This window comes from Schistocerca gregaria, chromosome 3, assembly GCF_023897955.1.
Source record: "Schistocerca gregaria isolate iqSchGreg1 chromosome 3, iqSchGreg1.2, whole genome shotgun sequence".
Classification (NCBI taxonomy): domain Eukaryota; kingdom Metazoa; phylum Arthropoda; class Insecta; order Orthoptera; family Acrididae; genus Schistocerca; species Schistocerca gregaria.
In genome coordinates this window covers 378,511,154-378,535,910 of record NC_064922.1, presented here as the reverse complement: position 1 = coordinate 378,535,910, position 24,757 = coordinate 378,511,154, and the positions used below count along the sequence as shown (strand labels likewise).

Below are 24,757 nucleotides of genomic sequence, written 5' to 3'. Positions count from 1 at the left end.
TGGATGCACATGAATGACTTGGGTAAAGATATCTGGTGAACCTGATAACCAAAGAATTAAAAAAAAATACAACAAACTAACTTCAAAACCAAACCCATAGTCACAATGCCATCATCAGACATCCCAGGAATGACGAAAACACCTCAAAAAATGTAGAAGCAATAGACCCAGCAGTAGGAGCAAAACATGCAAGAAATGCAAGGTGTCAGCAGAAACAACAGCGGATAAAGTGAAGTTTGTTAGTTACATGTTCCATTAATCAATCTCACAGAAACTGTTGTGCTGTGGAATGCGTCAAGTGCATAAGAAATGACATATGAATTGAGATTTTTCTTTTTCTTTTTTTTTTATAAAAAAAGCTTAAAATTTTTATTACCTACCCCATTCCCTTAAATGGCACAAAGTTCATATATTATACTTATATATTTATTTTTTCCTATTCCAGAATCGATCTATGGTATAGAAGGAGTTGTCAAGAGGATATCATTTCCATTTATTTTTGGAAGTATTACTGCCGTATGTCAGACTTTTATTTCATCTGATAATTTATCAAAACGTTTTACAGCAGCATATTTTACCCCTTTCTGTGTCAAAGATAGATTACATAGATTACATAAGGGATAGTGTAAGTCTTTCTTTCTTCTGGTATTATAATCATGAATGTCACTGTTGTTTTTAAACTGGTCCATGTTGTTAAGAACAAATTTCATTGCTGACTAAATGTACTGTGAGGCTGTTGTAAGAATTCCTAACCATATAAACATATACCTACAAGATGTGCGACTATGAGCCTCACACATTATTCTAACCACTTTCTGTTGAGCAGTGTATACTTTTTGTCCGAAGTGTTGAGTTAGCCCAAAATATTATTCCGTATGACATCAGTGAGTGAAAGTATGAAAAGTAAATCAGCTTGCTGATGTCCATATCCTAAAAATTAGCAATTATTCTGATTGCAATAGTTACTGAACCTAGTTGCTTTAGACGATCCAAAATATGAATTTTCCACTTAAGATTCTCATCTGTATGTACACCCAAAAACTTAGTATGCTCTACCCTGGCTACTAACTTCTGTTGGTGTGTTATATTTATTGGAGGAACTGTACTCCTTGCAGTATAAAATTGGATGTACTGTGCTTTTTTTCCAAAGTTCAGAACAGGCCCATTTGCAGAAAACCAATCAATAACTTTTTCAAAGGGAGTTATCACCCCACTTCCATACTAACATATTTTCCAAAATATTTGAAAAAGTACTCAAGAGCAGTGTCACACTTATGTGGAAATAATTAACTTCGCATGTCACAGTATGGATTCCAGAAGGGTTGCTCAACTGGGAGTGCTATTTATAACTCACTCATCAAATAGTAAAAGCCTTAAATAACACAATATCACCAGCTGCTTTTTTCCCCAATGCATTTATCATGTTACTTTCTTAGAAAAATTCAGGTTTCACATATGGCTTTACAAACACATGGTTTGAATCATACTTAACAAACAGAATGCAAAAGATTGTGCTGAATAATTAAAACAAAGTGGGAAGGTTAGAAAATTTTAAAAACTGAGGAGAAAATGCAAAGGAAGTTCCTCTGGGTTCTATTTTGGGTCCACTCTTATTTCTTATATGTATCAATGACCCTCCACTTAACATTCAACAAGCAGAATTGGTACTTTTTGCGGGCAATACTAGAATTACAATAAATCCCATTAGAAAGAAAGCAACAGAAGGGATGGTAAATGATATTTTCCAAAGAATTAAACAAGGTTTTCAGAAAGTGGACTCTCCCTAAATTTTGAAAAAACACACTATATTAGTTCTGTACCACAAACAGTCATACCTACAATTGATGTAGTACATGAACAGGGGTCAGTAAACAGAGTAGAATGATCCAAATTTTTGGGCATACATATTCATGAAAACATAGACCAGAGGAATCTATTGAGATTCTCAAAAAATTAAGTTTAGCTACTTTTCCTTTTTGTATAATTGCTAATTGGAAACAAATGAATCAACCTCTTGACGTATTTTATTTCCACTCAGTAATGTCTTTTGGAATCATTTCCTGTGGTAATTCATCACTTAGAATCAAAGTATTGATTGTACAAAAACAAGCAGTAAAATAATACATAGTGCTCACCCACAGATGTCATGTAGGTACTTTTTTTAAGGAGCTAGACATTTTAACTACACTGTCACAGTACTTATATTCAGCAATGAACTTCATCACAAATAATCCATCATATTTGTTGTCCATATCTACAGCACTAGATGGAAAATGACTTTTCGCACCTCTTTTTTCAAAGATGTCACTGTCTCAGAAAGAAGTTCCATATGCAGCAACAAAAATCTTTAATCGTTTGCCACATAATATAAAATCTCAGACAGGTAGCAATGCACATTTTTATCTAACTTAAAATCATTTCTTCTGGACAACTCCTCCTGTTCCAGTGACTAATTTCTACTTAAAAAGTAGTAGTCAGTAAAAATGGAAAAAACTTGTTTTTAAATGTAGCTGCATGATTAGGACCAAAATAATAATGTGTTTATTATCGTTAATGCCAATCAGTCATACATATCCTATAAACTGCCTCATTACACATCAGTTTGATAAAAGAATTGTTTATATGATCTATGGCATACCTAACTAAATACCTAAGAAATGCAGTGATATCTTTAGAAAAAACATCGTAAGGAAAAAACCATGATAACATACAAGCTGTTGGTGCTGCAGCTTGTGGCATTGATTTAAGAGTTATTCAGCACATGTGTCATGAAGGAAAATCCCAAATGTTTGATTCTCCCAGTAAATACGAAAAAACACAGCTCTTTAGCAAATTAAACAACTTTGATAAAGACATTGTCAGATGGATAGTCTATGAATTTTACAATAATGACAAGTATCTAATATCAGAAAAATTGAGACAAAAGTTAATTGAAAAAAATATATTTTACTGGATCTGAAAGATATATGAGACTGTTGTGTACATAGTTCCGTGTAGTCAACTTGTACACAACTTTCCCACTAGAGCGCGCCCCGATAAGCACAACAGCGCAGGCACAGTGCTCGTCCGTCTCCACACTACGAGATGGCGCTGCCATAAAGACGGACCAAATTCTGCTTCGGCTGATCCATGTATTAATAGGTAATGCAGCCAATGAGATTGCTGCTAATGTAGAACCTTTCCTCCTTGCGGATCACACTTGTGCAGTGATACCTGAACGCGTGAGGTATTATAACGAGTGTACAGACCTCCGATTGTCAGTATGCATTGGTCTGCACCAGTCTGCATTAGTCTGCATTTGTCTGTACCAGTCTATAGTCAAGTTTCAGTCTGCACCTAATAAGATTATCATATTCCTGTATATAGCCATGAAGAGAAATGTATAGACACTTTGTGAAGTATCAGAGATATGTGAGAATAAGATTAATGTACCAAGACCAAGGAACTTCAGATTGTCAACTGTAAACAGCATCCAGAATCAAGTTACTTAATGTCTATGCTTTTTATTATTTTAATAAATGTGTGTGAAAATTAATCAAGTTCTGTTTAAAGTTGGTCACCATCAACCTGCTACTCTAAGGGTGCAAGTGGCATTTCTATCGTCTGACCTAACGGCAGAAGATAAACACGCTACGATAAGACCACGAGACATATTACTGACACTCACCTACTTCGTTAGAGCGACAAGTCAAATAATCTGATGGTGTATGTACCGAAGGTCTTACAGTACGCACACCACATTGGAGATGAGGTACTAAGGAAACAGATGATTTCAGCACAATTATAGAAAACCACGTCTGAGTCTGAAATGAAATAGATTACAGTGAACTTGTGCAAGATACATACTTGACTACTAACCCGCTCTCTTGCAGCTAAAATATCATTATTGCAGTAATCTAGTCGTACTTGGAATTTTCAGATAACCATGGACCTCACGGCGCAGATCGTATCTCATGGCACAAATACAACAGACACAACAGGCGTTGCTTACAAGAGTGGAACGTTTGGAGTCGCAGCCTGCCGTAGCGTCTCCGCTACAAATTAAATTTCTGCCACCACCTTTCGCAGTTTACAACATCAAGGAAGAAGCATGGCTGGACTATGCAGCATCTACATCTACATCTACATCTACATCCGTACTCCGCAAGCCACCTGACGGTGTGTGGCGGAGGGTACCCTGAGTACCTCTATCGGTTCTCCCTTCTATTCCAGTCTTGTATTGTACGTGGAAAGAAGGATTGTCCGTATGCTTCTGTGTGGGCTCTAATCTCTCTGATTTTATCCTCATGGTCTCTTCGCGAGATATACGTAGGAGGGAGCAATATACTGCTTGACTCTTCGGTGAAGGTATGTTCTCGAAACTTTAACAAAAGCCCGTACCGAGCTACTGAGCGTCTCTCCTGCAGAGTCTTCTACTGGAGTTTATCTATCATCTCCGTAACGCTTTCGCAATTACTAAATGATCCTGTAATGAAGCGCACTGCTCTCCGTTGGATCTTCTCTATCTCTTCTATCAACCTTACCTGGTGCGGATCCCACACTGCTGAGCAGTATTCAAGCATTGGGCGAACAAGCGTACTGTAACCTACTTCCTTTGTTGTCGGATTGCATTTCCTTAGGATTCTTCCAATGAATCTCAGTCTGGCATCTGCTTTACCGATGATCAACTTTATATGATCATTCCATTTTAAATCACTCCTAATGCGTACTCCCAGATAATTTATGGAATTAACTGCTCCCAGTTGCTGACCTGCTATTTTGTAGCTAAATGATAAGGGACCTATCTTTCTATGTATTCACATCACATTACAGGATCGTCGATCTCTAACATAAATCTGCACATGCATAAACAACTAGGTTCTCCTAAATTGCAGCATTTTGAAAGCTCGCTGTACAGCTACAGTAATGAACAAATTCCAGTCAAAGCTGCACTGACGACGGATGTAACTTGCAAACAGTTTACCAAGTCAGCTACTTTAGCAGTAGTTAACACCCATAAGGCATCAAACTTTTTGGGTCTGGATCTCTTTAACGAATTAGGCTTCACAATCCATGAAGCAAAACAGGTCACACATGAAGTTCCGAAAGGAAAATTACAAACAGTGTTGCAGAAGTACAACGATATTTTTTCCTGCGTGACAGGCAATGTAATGGCTTACCAGGCACACATTATGCTGACACTGAATGTCGTGCCGAAGTTTTGCAAAGCTAGAACTGTCCCTTACACAATGAAAGAACGCGTAAAACAATAATTTGACCATTTAGAAGGCAATGGTATTATCAAACCAGTCACATGTAGCGCCTGGGGAACAACAATCACTGTCATAGAAAAGCCAAATGGATCATTACGTATCTGTGGAGATTTCAAGAATACTGTCAATTTACAGTGCATTATAGATACATACCCGATTCTGAAACCAAAAGAACTGATGTATAAATTATCAGTGGGTGTGTATTTCGCCAAACTGGATTTAAAGGAAGCATATCTGCAGATCCCTTTAGACAAAGATACACAAAAGTTTATGGTCATAAATACTACATTTGGATTGTACAGATACAAGTGCTTACCATTTGGTATCACTAGCGCACCAAGCCTCTTTCAACGTTACTTGGAACAATTAATTAGAAACTGTCCTAACTCAATTAACCATCTCAATGACATAATCGTCTCGGGAAAATTTACACGAGATTTACTAGATAACCTAGAAGAACTATTCAAGGTTGTCAGAAATGCCAATCTCAGGTGCAACAAGGACAAATGTATATTTTTTGTCAAGAAAATTCAGTATTTAGGACATATATTATCAAAGAACGGAATCAGTCTGACACCACAGCATATAGAAGCAATACAGAAATTGCCAGCTCCGAAAGACTTCAAGCAACTAAGAGCTTTATTAGGCCAAATTAATTATTACTGGAAATTCATACCAAAAGCAGCTGAAATTTCCGAACAGTTGCACAGATTGCTTCGCAAAGGAGTCACGTGGAATTGGTCCAAAGAATGCCAGCACGCATTCGACAAACTGAAACAAAGTTTAGTAGACGCAAAATGTCTTACGACATATGAACCGCAAAAGTTGATCACTATTGAAGTGGACTCATCAGATTACGGGATCGGTGCAGTCATGTTCCATAAACATCAAGGAATTGAATGACCGATTGCATATGCGTCGAAAACATTAAACTCAAGCCAAAGAAACTATAGCCAAGTAGAAAAAGAGGAACTCGCAATTATCTTTGCAGTGAAGAAGTTTCATGGCTACATATACAGACAAAACTTTATTCTGCTCACAGACCATAAGCCATTGGTGACAATATTCGGACCACATAATAGTGTATACACTAAGACAGCACAGCGTTTACAATGTTGGGCATTGCTACTGTCTACTTACAACTATGAGGTCTTATATAGATCGACGGCAAAACATGCCAATGCCAATCTACTTTCACATCTACCAGAGGGTCAGGCTGAACATTTTGACAAATCAGAGGATGTATGTTTTCATATAGATGTAATCAGTGAGGATGTCATGAAAAATTTCCCTGTCAATGCCACCTTAATAGCTAAGTTAGTGTTCAAAGATCCAGTGTTATCAAAGATAAAGCAGTATATTCTTACAGAATGGCCAACCAATAAGAACATGTTCGCTCAGCTAGAAGTGAAATCTTATTGGAACATGAGACATGCTCTCACATGCACAAAGGCATCATATTAGTTCACAGTGAAACAGGAAAAACAAGAGTAGCTATACCCAAAGCTCTCAGGACTAAAGTGCTAACAATGTTACACCAATGTCATTGGGGCATAGTACGCACAAAATGCATCGCCAGAGAACATTGCTACTGGAAGAACATTGATAAAGATATTGAAATAATACTTTCTAACTGTCAATCATGTCAGACGCATCAATCAGCTCCACCAAGACAATATTTTCGTGGCCACAGGCAACAGAACCTTGGTCAAGATTGCATATTGACTATGCAGGTCCTTTTCTTGGAACTTCTTGGTTAATTGTCATTGATGCATTTTCCAAATTCCCTTTTGTACTACAAATGCATACAACTTCTTCAGCGAAAACAATTCAAGTGTTGTCAAAGATCTTTTCAATTGAAGGATTGCCTCAAACCATAGTGACCGATAACGGCACACAATTTACGTTCAAGAATTCCAGTCATTCTGTCAGATGAATGGAATTGCACATTACAGGACAGCACCATTTCACCCTGAGGCTAATGGACTTGCCAAATGATTTGTATGAATGTTCAAGGCAAAGTTGGTGAAACAGTACAACAAAGAGACTTCCTTATTAATTTTTCTGTCACAATACAGAGCTACTCCACACGAGGCACAGTAACCAGCATAAGAACTGCATGGGCGACAACACAGGACTTTAATGTCTCTCCTAAATCCCACAATGCATCCAGAAAATGATCAACGAACATCAAAAGGATGACGATTCCATGTAAACGACAAAGTCCTTGTAACTGTCTACAGTTGAGGAATGCGTACTTGTACACAAGGAATCACTGTAGAATGCATTGGCATTGTCATGTATAGAATAAGAACGCAAAGCAGCATAGTTATTCACCATACTAATCAATTACGGGAGCAAAGACAGCAGTCACATATAGGCGGAACTCCTAAGCTGTTTTATTTTGCAGGCTCAGAAGCCGATGTCAACCCCCAGCAGCTCGCAGGGTTCCAGACACCGCTGTCGCCGCCGCCGCCGCCAACGCAGCACCTTCATGGGCAGCCGACTACACCAGCGGTCCACAGCCGTCATCCCCAGAGAAGATGGACGTCGAAGAAGAATTAGATTTAAGCTATGACCAATGTACCAATGTTGAAATGCAATTATGTAACAAAATTTTTGCTTCTCCGGTTCCCTGTTCTGTAGGTTTCAAGTGGGTTTTCCTTGTTGACCGCGGGTAAATACAACGGGGAGCAACATGTGTGCACCCACAGACATACGCACGCCGGAAAGCAAGGAAGCAGAAAAAATAGGCTTTTCAAGCAAACTTCAAAAGCTTTTTTTCTTCCCCCGGAAGGGAGGGATGTTGTGTACATAGTTCTGCATAATCAGCGCGTACAGAACTTTCCCACTAGAGTGCACACCCCTACTATGCACAACAGCGTAGGTGCAGCACTCGTCCATCCCCGCACTACGAGATGCCACTGCCATAAAGACGGACCAAATTCTGCTTCCGCTGATGCACGTATTAATATGTAATGCAGCCAATGAGATTCTGCATTTGTCTGTACCACTCTATAGTCAAGTTTGAGTCTGTGCCTAATAAGATTATCATATGCCTGTACATAACCATGAAGAGAAATGTATAGACACTTTGTCAAATATCAGAGATATGTGAGAATAAGATTAACGTACCAAGACCAAGGAACTTCAGATTGTCAATTGTAAACAGCATCCAGAGTCAAGTTACATAATGTCTATGCTTTTTACTGTTTTAATAAATGTGTATGAAAATTAATCAAGTTCTGTTTAAAGTTGGTCACCGTCAATCTGCTACTCTAAGCGTGCAAGTGGCATTTCTATTGTCTGACCTAACGGCAGAAGAATAACACGCCACGATAAGACCACGAGACATTTTGCTGACACTCGCCTACTTTGTTAGAGTGACAAGTCAAATAATCTGATGGTGTGTGTACCGAAGGTCTTACAATATGCACACCACAGAGACACATATTGAATGATACAGACTGCAATTACATGTTGGCCTCCAATTAAATATTTGTGGACAGTCATTCAGTAGTAATGAACTGAGTTCCTGCAAAAAACACAGATGGCTGACAGGTGCTTTGCTAACTGCAAAAAATATTGCTTTCTCACCTACAGACACAAGAGGTGAGATGTTGGATAACATTTGTTTAAACAAATAAGTACCTATTTATGAGCTAAATGCACTGACACACATTATCACCCCTAGTACAACCCAACTAAGTCCATTTGGATCCAAGTCAAGAGAGAAGTAGCCATGAGAAACAACATGTTTAAACTATGCATGACGGTAGTATCTGTTTCTGAAAGAACAGTTACCGTAGATGACCATGCAGCTTTGCTAGAAATGAAATGATAAGTAAATGGACACCCTAGCTGCAAACAGGCATTGATGTACTTCATTAGGGAACAGATACTATCGTCATGTATAGTTAAAATATGGCTTCCCGACCATTGACCTTCTTGTGCGAACGCACACACTATGCCCGAACTCGTACAGGACTTGGTAGATTAATCTGCCACGAGTAATGAGTAGGATGGGCAAACAACTCTTAGGCGCACTACAAATGTAGTGGTGTGGACATGTTGGGAATGTGGGTCTCACAGGGAACGTGCAAGGGATAAGTCCCTGCAGTCGCACTATCCTCTGTGCCCTCGGTGGCTCAGATGGGTAGAGCGTCTGCCATGTAAGCAGGAGATCTCGGGTTCGAGTCCCGGTCAGGGCACACATTTTCAACATGTCCCTAATGAAGTACATCAACGCCTGTTTGCAGCTAGGGTGTCCATTTAATTAACATGTTTAAAATCGCAGTTACTGGAGATCAAAGCAGGTAAACTAATGCCACTGATGTGAAGGAAATATTTGTGGAAAGGCCCAGAAGTCAACACCAAAAATCAAAATTACTGGCCTTCAAAGCAGGCTACTACTGCCACAGCTGTGTACGAAATATTTATGGAATTTCATGTACAGACAAGGAACACTGTAATTTCCTTGGACTATACTCGGAAGCCAATCTTTGATGGGAAAACCATGTTAAATTTGTATTTAGGAAAATAAGCAGTGTGCTGTCCTTCCTTTGCCAACTGTCGAAAACAGTGTGTAACAAAACTGTGAAAACAGGATACTTTGGTGTAATTTTCCTACTTATAAGCTATGGGGTAGAGCTATGGAGGTGTGCCACTGATGTGCACTCGAACAGAATGCCGGTGCTATGAATAAGAGCTGTTAGGGTGATACATAGTCTCTATGTATAGAAAGGCTATCGTCATACTCTCATCAAAATTAATATGCTTATCACATTTTTGTAAGCCATCAGGGTGACAAATGCTGATGGTATGACATACACCCAAGAAATAAGCATTGTTATCACAGACAAAAATTAAATTTAATAGACCACTGTCCATACATCAGAGCCTCAATGTAGTACAACAGATTGCCAGAATCCATAACATCACATGTTGAAGAACCATTTAGAACCAAATTACATTTTCTTGTAAATGCCTGTATACACTGAAAGAATCCTAAACTATGTATGTTATGTATAAACCTTTGTAGATAAATATGTTATGTTTAAACACATGTATACCTATATAATATGTACTGTACCTTTGTAAACAATATCAAACAATGTAAAATGCAGGATGGGTTGTAACAATATTGTAAAAAGGAAAGTTGCCACTCACTGTATAGTGATGCTGAGTCGCAAGTAGGCACAACAGAAAGACAGTCACAAATAAAGCTTTTGGCCAGTAAGGCCTTCATCAAAGATAGATGACACACACACAAACACACACACACAAACACACACACACACTCACACAAATGCAATTCACAAACACATGACTGCGGTCTCAGTCAACTGAAACAACCAGTGACAGTCGTTCTGTTGTGCCCATCTGTGACTCAGCATCTCTGCTACATGGTGAGTGGCAACTTTCCTTTTCATAATTTTGTAAACAATATGATGTTTGCAAAAGTCATCCTGTAATGACTACATGCATAAAGAAATGTAAATAAGAAATAAAAAATGATGAAGTTGAAAAACATTATTAAATGATACTCTGCTGTTTTCTATGTTGTGCCATTAACTTCTCAGAGAACCCTTACACTTTTAAATGGTAAGAGGTATTTCACATTTTAAAAGTCCCATATTTTACCATAAACATCACTGAATTTCCACGAAATTTAACAGGACAAACTGACAAACTACATACAGCTTTACACATTAAAATTGTCTGTCAAAGCAAAAATGTAACACAGAGATTGGTATTTCATGGTCAATGTTCTACCAACTGATATTACTTGGTACAGCAATTGTTCATGAAAGGTAAAATATTTTGTTTGACTCCTGGTGAGGCACACAGTTTTAACTCCCAGTTTAGTAAATGTCCCTTTTATGAGTTAAAGTTTAATGCCACAAATAAATGCAGCTATTGTTAGTTAAAGCCCAGTTTAAAGTGGGTAGTATGCTAACTTTACCAACAGTTGCAAAATGATTACTCTACACTCTAAGACAGAAAAAATCTTGCACCATGAAGGAATTATCCAAATGGGATGGAAATCAGTAAATGTGATGTACATGTACAGACAAACAAATAATTACAGTTTCAGAAAAATCATATGATTTACTCAAGAGAAAGAGCTTCACAAATTGAACAAGTTAATAGCATGTTGGTCCACCTCTGGCCCTTATGCAAGCAATTATTCAGCTATGCATTGATTCACAGAGTTGTTGGATGTCCTTCCGACTGATATCATGCCAATTCCATCCAAGGAGCATGTTAGATTATCAAAATCCTGAGGTGGTAGGGGGCCACTGCGCATAATACCTCAAAGATACCCAACTGGGGAGCACAAAGACAAGCCTTAGAAACCATTGACACATGCAGGTGGGCATTATTTGCCGAAATGTAAACCCAGGATGCCTTGTCGTGAATGGCAACAAAATGGGGTGTAGAATATTGATGAACTACTGCTGTGCTGTAAGGGTGCCATAAATTACAACCAAAGGGTTCTGCCATGAAATGAGATGGCATCCCAGACCATCATTCCTGGCTGTTGGGCCACATGGAGAGAGACAGGAAGGACTCCACCCCTGCCTGGGGCATCTCTAGACAGTTCCTTGCTGGTCATCAGGGGTAAGTTCAATCTGGGACTCATCACTGAAGACACTTCTACTCCTGTCATTGAGATTTCAGGCTGTTGACACATCTGGAGAGGTCCTGGACAGTCTGCCATACAGCCCAACAACCAGGAGTGATGGCCTGAGCTGCCATTTCTTTCCATAGCAGGACTCCTTTTATTGTCACTGTTGTACTCTCAAAGCACAACAGTATGTTGATGATACGGTATGGCCTGTTTTGTTACCTTTCATTGCAAGCCATCCTGGGCTTACATTTCAGCAATATAATGGATGCCCAGACTAAGTGAGAGTTTCTATTGCTTTTCTTTGTGCTTGCTGCACCCTCCTTTGGCCAGAAAGGTCACTGGACCTCTTCCCAATTATGAAAGTTTGGAGCAGTATGGCCCTCCAACCAGCTTGGGACTTTAAAGATATGACACACCAATTGGACAGAATATGGCATGATGTCCCTCAGGACATCCAACAACTCTATCAATCAATGTGAAGCTGAATAACTTCTTACGTATGGGCCAGAGACGGACAATGCATTAATGACTTGCTCAATCTGTGAATCTCTTTCTCTTGACTACATCATCCAATTTTTCTGAAATGGTAATCATTTGTTTGTCTGTATATGTAAATCACATCTGCTTGTTTCTGTCCCACTTGGATAATGCCTGTGTGGTGCACCATTTTTTTCATTTTTTATTTCATTTTTATTTTATTTGTTTATTTCTTTATTTTGAACAGTGTATATCATCACTTGCACCTTACAACTCAGGTAAGAGTACTTAAATGAAACTAATGTAAAATCGAGTAAACACACATAAGATATCTGGGAGTCAAGAAAGCAATAAACAAAAGAAGTAAAGAATAGTGTGTCACAGAATACAGATCAGAAGAAGACAGACATCAAAATACACTATGAAAAAGGAAAAAAAAAGACTCTTAAGGCATGAAAACAGAGTAAATACAAGATAAAAACTGACTGAAATACAACTGAAGGAAAGATACAGTTATACATAAATCAAGACAGAATGAGAATTGCAGAACAAGGAAGGTCACTCAGTCTATGAACTAGTCTTAGAGACATTTCTACATTTTTCCCTTCTTCCATGTTCTCTCTGCTGTACAATAAGGAACATCTGGGCTGAACTACTTTTTTCTACTTGTGGAGATACCTATGCAATTATGTCAGAGAATACATCTTTGATATGACTTTTCCCAGCCTGTAACTTGACTATTTGAATGGAATACTGATATATCATCTTAAGTTTAAAGAGTGGCACCTTACATACTCTAAATATAATTACAAATACTTTACAGAATTGATACCTTTGTGCCTGTCCCATGGGCTTCAATATAATCCACACTTGCTGGGTCAATAGAAGCTGATCTGTAGGTCTCTTCCAACAAACGTAACTGCATTTCTCTTGATGGATAAGATATGCTTGTGGTTTTATGGCCATCAGTGTTTGTGCCAATAGCCACAATTTCAGCATAATGACGATAAGCAACATCTGATTTTTGAAGAAATATTGCTGCTACTGCTTCACTTCTTACATATCCATCAGCTTTAATCAAAACAGAGATTAAATATTAGCATCAAGTATAATTACATGAAACTGTATATTCCTTCCAACAATTTCCACAGCATCAAAACTGCTAAAACTATAAAATTTGAAGAGTATAGGTACTAATATTTTTCTGTGCATGAAAAGTGAGATGTTTCATCCAACAATAATTACTCCAACAGGTTAAGACATATTACTCATTTTGCTTAATTTAGGAAATACATAGACCATATGTCTACTGACACTGTTCCAAACATGTACATACATCCTTCATTTCACAACCATTGGCCAAATTTATCTCATTCAGTTTGTATTTACTGGCATATTTCCTTCTAAACTTCCCAAATTTCCAACTTACCTCAACTGCCTCCTCATGGCCGTCTCTGAAGATATCAATCTAGTAATGATCAAAACAATTGTCACTCAAAGTCTCAAAGTAGATACTCAAGTAACCATTCTCTCTAGAAATGAAGAGTCATACAGCATTGTTGGCAGGTAGAAACTGAGGAGTAGGTTCAAATACTTTATTTCAAGCAGTTTGTATGCCTATGTATATGCAATTTGTATGCATTTAATGGCCTAACTCCTTTCAGTTTTCCAAAGTTTTCTAACTTATCCCAGCTGTCTTCTCATGACCATCTCCAAAGACATCAGTCTTGAAACAATTGTCATTCAAAGTATCAAAACATATCCTGAAATAACCATTATCTCCAGAATGGAGTACACTGTTAAAAAAATGGAAAATCAAATATGGAATGTAAAAATATTAGAGGAAGAAAGTTGCTACTCACCATATGGCAGAGATGCTGAGTCGTGATAGGCACAACAAAAAGATGCACACAATTATAGCTTTCAGCCATTAAGGCCTTTGTCATCAATAGACACACATAAGCGCGTGCGCGCACACACACACACACACACACACACACACACACACACACACACACACACACACAAACGCAACTTGCACACACATCTGCAGTCTCAGACAACTGAAAACACACTGGTAGCAGCTGCACCAGTGCATGACGGGAGTGGCGACTGGATGGGGTTAAGGAGGAGGCTGGGGTGGGAAGGGGGAAGGTGGTATGGTGTTGATGGCAGACATTGAAGTACTGCAGTTTAGATGGAGTGCAGGAGAGAAGGTGAGGAGGGGGAGGGGGGGGGGGGGGGGTAGGAAGTGGAAAGGAGAGAAATAAAAAGGAATTAAAAACTGGGTGTGGTGGTGAAATTATGACTGTGTAGTGCTGGAATGGGAACAGGGAAGGGACTGGATGGATGAGGACAGTGGCTAACAGAGGTTGAGGAGGGTTATGGGAACGTAGGATGTACTGCAGGGAAAGTTCCCACCTGGGCAATTAAAAAAAGCTGGTGTTGGTGGGAATGACACAGGCTGTGAAGCAGTCATTGAGATGAGGGATATCATGTTTGGCAGTACATTCAGCAACAATGTGGTCCACTTGCTTTTTGACCACAGTTTGTCGGTGGCCATTCATGCAGATAGACAGCTTGTTGGTTGTCATGCCTACATAGAATGCAGCACAGTGGTTGCAGCTTAGCTTGTAAATCACATGGCTGGTTCCACAGGTGTCCCTGCCTTTGATGGGATAGGTGATGTTAGTGAACAGACTGGAGTAGGTGATGGTAGGAGGATGTATGGGGCAGGTCTTGCATCTAGGTCTATTACAGGAGTATGAGCCATGAGGTAATGGATTGGAGCAAGGGTTGTGTAATGATGAACAGTATATTGTGTAGGTTTGGTGGACGGCAGAATACCACTGTAGGAGGTGTGGGAAGGATAGCGGGCAGGACATTTCTCATTTCAGAGTCCATCTCTCTACTTACCTCTACCACTCCCTGCACTCACACCTTCTACATGCTTCCAAAAATCCATAAACCCAACCACCCAGGACGCCCCATTGTGGCTGGTTACTGTGCCCCCACTGAGAGAATCTCTGCTCTCATAGACAAGCACTTTCAACCTATTACCTGGAACCTATCCTCCTATATAAAAGATACCAACCATTTCCTCCACCGACTCTCTACAGTTCCTGTCCCTTTACCACATGGAGCCCTGTTCGTCACTATTGATGCCACCTCCCTGTATGCTAACACCCCTAATGCCCATGGCCTTACTGCTATCAAATACTATCTTCCTAGGCACCATATTAATTCCAAAGAAACAAACTGATTCCTAGTCACTACGAGCAACTATATCCACACCCACAATTACTTCTTTTCAAGGCATTACCTACTAACAAATCCAGGATATGGATATGGGCACCCACATGGCACCATCCTATGCCAACCTATTCATGGCCATCTAGAGAAATCCTTCCTAAAAACCCAGAATCCTAAACCCCTCACCTGGTTCAGATTCATTGATGACATCTTTGCTATCTGGATTGAAGCTGAGGGCACCCTTCCCCAGAACCTTCTCAGCCATTTTCTGCACCTGGTCCTACTCAATCCAACAAGCTACCTTTCTAGATTTTGACCTCCACTTCAGAGATGGCTACAACAGTACCTTCATCCATACCAAACCTACTAACTACCAGTAATACCTCCACTTTGACAGCTGCCACCCATTCCATACCAAGAAGTCCCTTCCATACAGCCTAGCCACCCGTGGTCATCACATTTGCTGTGATGAACAGTCCCTCTCAAAATATACCGAGGATCTCACTGAAGCCTTCACTGATGACAATTGTCCTCCCATCCTTGTACAAAAACAAATCTCCTGTGCCTTATCTTTCCAGTCTCCCACCACCTCCGAAAGTCCCACAGTCCGGCCACAGAGCAGCATTCCCCTCATAACTCAGTACCAACCAGGACTGGAGCAACTGAATTACATTCTCCGGCGGGGTTTCGATTATCTCTTATCATGCCCTGAAATGAGAAATGTCCTGCCCACTATCATTCCCACCCCTCCTACCATGGTATTCTGCCGTACACCGAACCTACACGAGATACTCGTCCATCCTCACACAACCCCTGCTCCCAATCCCTTACTTCATGGCTCATACCCCTGTAATAGACCTAGATGAAAGACCTGTCCCATACATCCTCCTACCACCACCTACTGCAATCTGGTCACTAACATCACCTATCCCATCAAAGGCAGGGTTACCTGTGAAACCAGTCATGTGATTTACAAGCTAAGCTGCAACCACTGTGCTGCATTCTATGTAGGCATGACAACCAACAAGCTGTCTATCTGCATGAATGGCCACCGACAAACTGTGGCCAAAAAGCAAGTGGACCACATTGTTGCTGAATGTACTGCCAAACATGATATCTCTCATCCCAATGACTGCGTCACAGCCTGTGTCATTCCCACCAACACCAGCTTTTTTTAATTGCCCAGGTGGGAACTTTCCCTGCAGTACATCCTACGTTCCCGTAACCCTCCTCAACCTCTGTTAGCCACTGTCCTCATCCATCCAGTCCCTTCCCTGTTCCCATTCCAGCACTACACAGTCATAATTTCACCACCACACCCAGTTTTTAATTCCTTTTTATTTCTCTCCTTTCCACTTCTTACCCCCCCCCCCCTCCCCCTCCTCACCTTCTCTCCTGCACTCCATCTAAACTGCAGTACTTCAATGTCTGCCATCAACATCATACCACCTTCCCCTTTCCCACCCCAGCCTCCTCCTTACCCCCACCCAGTCGCCATTCCCATCATGCACTGGTGCTGCTGCTCACAGTGTGTTTTCAGTTGTCTGAGACTGTAGGCATGTGTGCAAGTTGTGTGTGTGTGTGTATTGCTGAGAAAGGCCTTAATGCCCGATAGCTATAATAGTGTGAATCTTTTTGTTGTGCCTATCGTGACTCAGCATCTCCGCTGTATGGTGAGTAGCTTCAAAAATGGTTCAAATGGCTCTGAGAACTCTGGGACTTAACTTCTGAGGTCATCAGTCCCCTAGAACTTAGAACTACTTAAACCTATCTAACCTAAGAACATCACACACATCCATGCCCGAGGCAGGATTCGAACCTCGCAGCCACTCCGGCTGAATGTATGGTGAGTAGCAACTTTCCTTCTCTAATATTAGTAGAATGTTAACGTTGTTTTAATGTTTATGTTAATTTTGTTTTCAGACAGGTTTCTTTTTTAGTGTCTGTGTGCATCATTGTCATCTGCAATTGAGTTGTATACTATTCTAAATTTAATTCTGCTGTTGTCCTTGGATCAATATGACATGACAATAAATTCATCTTTCTATTACTGATTTAAATGTAATGTTTGCTGCTTTTAAATTAATGTATTTAATTTTGTTCATGACTACTCCCTATAAAACTCAGAGCTGTTGGAAAAACATTACTCCACTTTTTTATAGTTGAAATAGTTACATTTATGTTTCTTGGCTCATAACAACCCAATTGTTTTTACTACTCATTTCTACATTTCTTTCATTGAGTTTCATATCCTACTATATCCATCTGCATGTCAATATACACAACAATGTAGGTCCCTGGTTGCTTTTGCAACAATAGACATTATATTGCAGTAAATATTGGTGTTTCATTATCACAGTGAAGTACAGCCTAACTGGCAGTGAATTAGAAACAGCAGGTAATGCATTTGGTAGTTGGGAAAATGTTTCAGAAGAAGAAAACTGTACTAAAGAAGAGAGTATTCACATAACATCATAATCAGAAGATGCTTCAGGCAATGAGGTTAGCAATGATAATTTGCAAACTGTAGAAGTAGTTAAATTTAAAGACAAGAGCATATGCATCATTTTGCCAGCTATTTCACCCACAACTGTGCCTATGGTATCATTCCATTTCATATCCCTAAGAAGTGTTACATCAAGGTATTTGTAAGAGTTGGCTGAATCTAATATAGTCACTTGCCAATATCATACTCATAGGACACTACTTTTTTTTTCATTTTGTGAAGTGGACAGTTTTGCATTCCTGAACATTTAAAGCATGTCACCAATCTTTGCACCATTTTGAAATCTTATCAAGATCTGACTGAATATTTATGTAATTTCTTTCAAACAGAATTACATCATAGATAACTGCATCATCTGCAAAAAGTCTCAAGGTACCATTAATATTTTCTGCAAGGTCATTGACATACAACATCAACAGCAAGGGTCCCAACATACTTCCCTATGGCACACCTGAAATTACTTCTACATCTGATGTTGACTCTCCATCCAAAATAACATCCTGTGTCCTCCTTACCAAAAAGTCCTCAATCCAGTCATAAATTTCACTTAATACCCTGGGATTTCCTTTGTAAAGAAGAATTTGAAAATGGAATTAAGCATTTCAACTTTTGCTTTGATACCCACAATTTCAGTGCCTGTCTCATTTCCTAGGGACTGGACCCAACTCTGGTGACACTAACAGCCTTTACATATACCAGAACTACTTTGGATTTTGGGAAATATCATTTAACAATATTCTGCTACAAGTAGTCACTGAATACATCATGGATTGCTCTCTTGACAGTCAAACATGTTTCATCCAGCATCTCTCTATTAATTGCCCTACAATTTGTTTTATACCTATTATGCAGTAATTGATATCTGTTTCTTTAGTAGTTTCTTTACAATGACTGTACACCATGGAGGGTCCCTCGCATTATGAACTGTTATACTGGGTACATATCTATCTAGTGCATGGTGAACCACTATTTAAACTTGGACCATAGTTCCTCTACACACTGCTGCCCTGTGCTGAAAGTTTCAATTTCCTCATTGAGGTATGACACTACCGACTTTTATGTAGTTTATTGAATATATATAGCTTTCTGATTGTTTTAGTTGACCTTTTTGCTTTGGTAATCATTGTTGCCACAAGCATGATATGGTCACTGAATCCAGTTTTGATGTGGACATTATGAAAGAGGTCATGTCTATTTGTTGTTAGGTAGTCTTGAGAGAAGGCATTTAGTAATGTTTCACATGATGTCTTAGCACAATCACCACTAAAAAACTGAAAATTTTTGAATGGATTGTAGAATGGCTAAAGTCTGCATTGATGGTTACAGTACGATTTTGGACTTGCCTACAAGTAAACTGAGGTTTTCTCTAAGGTTTTCAGTTACACGAGGAGATGAGATTGGTAGGTGATAGAAGGATCCAGTTATCATTTTATGCCCATCCCTGATGCTGAACGATCTCACATGCAGCTTCAATATGTATCTTGATGGATTTGAGTTTCCTGCCTGCTGTGACATATATACCACTTCCATTTACCTACCATTTTGATATACACTTAAATTTTCCCCCACAACTCACTGCTATCAATTTCAGATTTCAACTAGCTTTCTGTACCTAGGACTATGTGAGCTACCCTGCTCTTCAGGAGCACTTTGCTCTCTCACTTAGTTGTGAATGCTTTGGAAGTTAACCAATAGGATTTTAATACTCACCCTACTGGGAGGCATTTCTTTTGATCTTACCCTGATACATCTACATTTCCTACAGCCATCATTTGGATGGAGAATTACCTAATCCAAAAAACCCTTGTGTGCATCCCACAAACAGTCAGCTACCCGAGGAGCAGCCTCTCACATGTAGTGCACCCCTTACTCAACCCTATGGCACAGATCCAGGAAGTCGCAGCCTTCTAGCTTGTCACAGAAGCTTTGATGACTTTCCATTTTACTCAGAACCAATGTGTCACAATCAGTTAGGGAAACCGTCAATTGCTGAATGTCCCAAGTATGACCTCAGAGCCCCGACAAAATATATCATTTGTTCCAACACGCTGCCAGTCACTGGAATGACCAAAGTATGACCTCAGAGCCCGGACAAAATGTATCATTTGTTCCAACAAACTTGCTGGAATAGCTCCTTCAATCTGTTGAACTCATTCAGTGTGTATGCCAATAGGCACACACACTGAGTGCATCTGCTGTCCTTCCCTGTCCCTTGCTGCCATTTCCCTAAGGGTACCATCATTTGCATATGTTTGAAATACCAACACTTAACAGACCCCTACCCTTTTGCATTTTCACATCTTGACATTGAAAAAACAGGTTTCCCCAAAACAAGTGAAATGAGTCCCACTGGCTCATTTTTAGTTTAATTGTAAGACAGCACTTGCAACGTGTTGGTCAGGAAGGCCAGCACAACATTCTGAGTCCTACCTGGTTCCCATCCCTCCTGTACAGGATGCCTAGATCTACAATTGACATGCCACTCACAGTAAAGTGGACAAGTAATGACAGATCCTAGACTTTTTGCAGATGAGATAGGGTCTACAGGAAAGAAGAATACTTGAGGTACCTCTGGTATTGGTATCACAGACACATGTCTATTGGGAGCTCTTCCAACACATCAATTCGCAGCAGCTGCCAATAATTTGACAGTAGTCAGGGTGATTTCCAGCTGCTTACAAATGTCAACCACCTCATCCCATGTTCAGGGACAATATTCACAGTGGGGCTGCATTTAGCTAGTGCAATGTACTATGGGGCAGTGAACAAATAACTTTAAATTAACCCCACTGATTGTCATTCAATCTCTTGAGCTAAAAAGTTGGTGATCCCCTATAAGAATTGAAACATATACAAAAAATTAGATTTCTTTTCAGGCAACACAAAAAAACTGGGTAAAAAATTGCTAGTTCCCTCAAATGTTTTGGAGTTAATTATAGTTGTTAGAAAACTTGAAAACAGAGTTAATTTATGATAAATGTAGTTAATATATATGGCTACTCCTCTTTAAGGGAAAACTAGATGTAATACAATATGTTAGTTAGAATATCTGCAACAGTAACTTATTTATAAACACAGTTTTACAATAAATTACTCATAGATTATGCAAAGGACTATGGTAGTTTCCAAAAATTCTCAAAAATGCACATTTATTTGCATTGATATACAATGAAATTCCGGGTTGATGTATTCCTTGACAGTAATTGTGAATAACAAATGCTGATTTGATACAAAATAAGTTTCTTATTCAAAACATTCATACTGGTAAGTTTTGTAAGCGTTTGAAAATTCTCAAAAATAACCTAATTCTCACAAGCTTATACAATGAAAATAGAGAACAGTTGTTTTGAATAATGACAGGCCTACTGTTCTCCAAAATTTTAAAAGATCACAATTACGTTTAAGCGTACAATTGACAATAACAGTAAGAGTTTATCGCAGCACTCATGAATGTTCGAAATTTTGCAATATATCACAATACAAATGGGTATTGAGCCAATCAGTGAAAAATTATGCAGAAGCGATGCACATAGCAAAATATGTAAAATCTAGGACTTCAAATACAATACAAATATCGATCTCACACAAAGGAAAAATCCGAAGTCAACTTTTATACATAAATAAACAAATGTATCACAAAGATTTTTCACTTAGCTGTTTCTATGCACCCTTGTTCAATGGCTTGCCAAAGAAGAATACTGCAGCATGAGTTTATCTCGACCAAAATCACTAAAATGTGCAGCATCAACAAAGCATGTCTTCTGTTTGTTACAGCTAACAATGCCACACTCATCCCACATCAAGGAAAGACATAATGAAAGAAACACCTGTCCAGAGTAAATGATATGAAATCTGCTTTTCACATGATAATGAACAAAACTCTCTGCAGCACTGTGTTGCAAATGACCAATATTAAGGCCAGAAGAAAGTGCAGTGACAAATGCGAAAATTTAGGTGGAACTGCAGTATAAGACTATATTAGTGTATTATTGCTTCCTATCATTTTTATGAATTGTATGGTGAATCAACAAGCAGCATAATCAGGTAGAGCAATTTTTCTGCCCCATTGTCATTAAACATGTTTTTGCATCCCTTGAGTTTATGTCTTGATCACAAGTCTTATTGATGGGTGTAAAGAGCAAATGACAATCTAGTACCTGTAAGGTGTTTATGGGAGCAGTGGTGGAAATAATAACAAAATTATATAATTCTGGATCTGATGTGATTGTCCATTCAAACAACATATTTCATGCAAACCAGCCAAGTATGGGATCCCACAAGATATTTAAAACAAACCAGGCAAGTATGGGGTATGGGATAAAGATATGGACACTGTGTGACCATTCTAGTTTGTATGCTCTAAAATCACAAACCTACACAGTAAAACCACCTGGCACAGTACTTAAGAAAAACTGAGGTTAGCATGATGTCATGGATCTGACATATGGCTCAGAGGAAAGAATGTTACATGTGAAAATCCTGTATGCTGGATCAAGCACTTCACAAAAGAAAGATTATAATGTTGGGTAGAGTTACAAAAAAGGCCAGAACTGCCTAAGTTACCATGCACAGATGTTCACAGTTCAAAACTCTGTATCACTGAGATACCACAGTAGTATCCTACAATCCAAAGAAAAATAAGAACATTGTACTGATGAGACCAACACATGACAATAAGGAATTAACCAGCAGAAAATTTAAAAAGCCAAAAATAGTATTAGACTACGCACCATGAAAGGTGCAGCTCACATGCTTGACCAGCTTATTGCTTGATACACATGAAAGAGAAAACTCAATCATTGGCCTGTAATTGTATTTTGCAATATGCTTGACTCTGCTGCCTACAATGCATTTGTACTGTGGAAAGAAATCAGTCCACAGTGGAAAAGAACTACCCTTAACAAAAGAATATTCCTCGAGGACCTAGGAACAGTTCTTGTTATTCTGTACACTGAAGTGAGGAAATGATTGTGATGAAATGCAACACACATTATTATTGTGAGAAGGATACAAACATAGGACCAGTTTACAAAGGATGTTCAAAAAGTTTTGCACAGTCATCTCCAATTTTTTTATTTTTTGCAGGAGGAGAATGAAATTTTTTGTGAAGATACTTGGAACCTTTAGCTATAAGTTTTTTATTTTATTTACAGGTGAGCCACAATGAATTGTGAAGTAGATGTCAGGTTGTGACAATGGTTGGTGATGGAGTTCCTCTTCAAGACCGGCGATGACACTGTCACATCGATTCACAGGAAGTTGATCCCTGTTTATGGGGAGGACATAGTGGATCGCAGCAGTATTCAGTGGTGGTTGCAGAGATTTAAAGAAGGTTATTTTTATCTACTGGACAATCCATGATGCAGTAGACCATCAACAGCAGTGAGTGATGTGAATAAGGAGACCATTGATCAAATCATCCAAAATGTGTGACAACACAACAGCTTGCTGAAATGCCTCATTTGTCATTGGGTAGTGTGTTATCACTGGTACAGTCACTAGGGTACAGAAAAATCTGTGCATGTTACGTGCCTAGATTATTGACAAGAGAAATGAAAACAATGAGGAAGAATGTGTACAAAGGTCTCATGAAGACCTTTACTGAAGACTGGAAACAGTGTTTTGATGACATCATTACCCACGATGAAACATAGTTGTTTTTGTCTGAACCTGAGAGCAAAATCCAATCCATGGAGGGGAGTCATCTGGGTTCCCCTCAGCAGAAGAAACCAAGACTAACAGCAGGCCAAAAGGTGATGGCCTCCTTCTGGGACCAGTGTGGTGTCATTTTTATTGACTTTTTGGAATCTGGCTGCACAATTAACTGGGACCATTACTGTTTGTCATTGGACAAGCTGTGACATTCGATCAAGACCCACAGACCACAGCTTCAGGGTCAGCTCATCAGACTACACCATGACAACGCCAAATCTCATACAGCCCTTATGATGCAGGAGAAAATCAGGAAAATGGGTTGGAAAATGTTCCACATCCTCCCTACAGTCCAGATTTGGCTCTGTCTGATTTTTACCTCCTCGGTCACCTGAAGGCCCACCTGCGAGGTAAAATACTTGATACTGAGAAGACCTTATTTCCTGTGTTAGGCGATGGGGCAATCCCCAGAATTTTACCAAAGTGCATTTACATCATGGAAAGAACATTGGGCCAGATGCATCACAGATGATGGAGGCTACATTGAGAAGGCTCAATGTATAGCTAAATGTTCCAAATACACTCCTGGAAATGGAAAAAAGAACACATTGACAGCGGTGTGTCAGATCCAACATACTTGCTCCGGACACTGCGAGAGGGCTGTACAAGCAATGATCACACGCATGGCACAGCGGACACACCAGGAACCGCGGTGTTGGCCGTCGAATGGCACTAGCTGCGCAGCATTTGTGCACTGCTGCCGTCAGTGTCAGCCAGTTTGCCGTGGCATACGGAGCTCCATCGCAGTCTTTATCACTGGTAGCATGCCGCGACAGCGTGGACGTGAACCGTATGTGCAGTTGACGGACTTTGAGCGAGGGCATATAGTGGGCATGCGGGAGGCCGGGCGGACGTACCGCCGAATTGCTCAACATGTGGGGCGTGAGGTCTCCTCAATACATTGATGTTGTCGCCAGTGGTCGG

The 24,757-nt window shown here is 39.5% G+C and overlaps 1 protein-coding gene and 1 non-coding gene across 2 annotated transcripts in view; one reads left to right on the top strand and one right to left on the bottom strand.

Annotated features, from left to right (window-relative positions):
• The window catches only part of LOC126353899 (fatty acid synthase-like), a 416,829-nt gene that overhangs the window by 231,240 nt on the left and 160,832 nt on the right, over nucleotides 1-24,757 (bottom strand). The window contains exon 6 of the mRNA XM_050003123.1: nucleotides 13,196-13,434. Within this exon, the coding sequence (XP_049859080.1) occupies nucleotides 13,196-13,434 (239 nt within the window). The remainder of the gene's footprint in view (nucleotides 1-13,195; nucleotides 13,435-24,757) is intronic.
• Nucleotides 9,389-9,463, top strand: Trnat-ugu (transfer RNA threonine (anticodon UGU)). Its single transcript has one exon. It is a non-coding gene; the product is annotated as a tRNA-Thr (tRNA).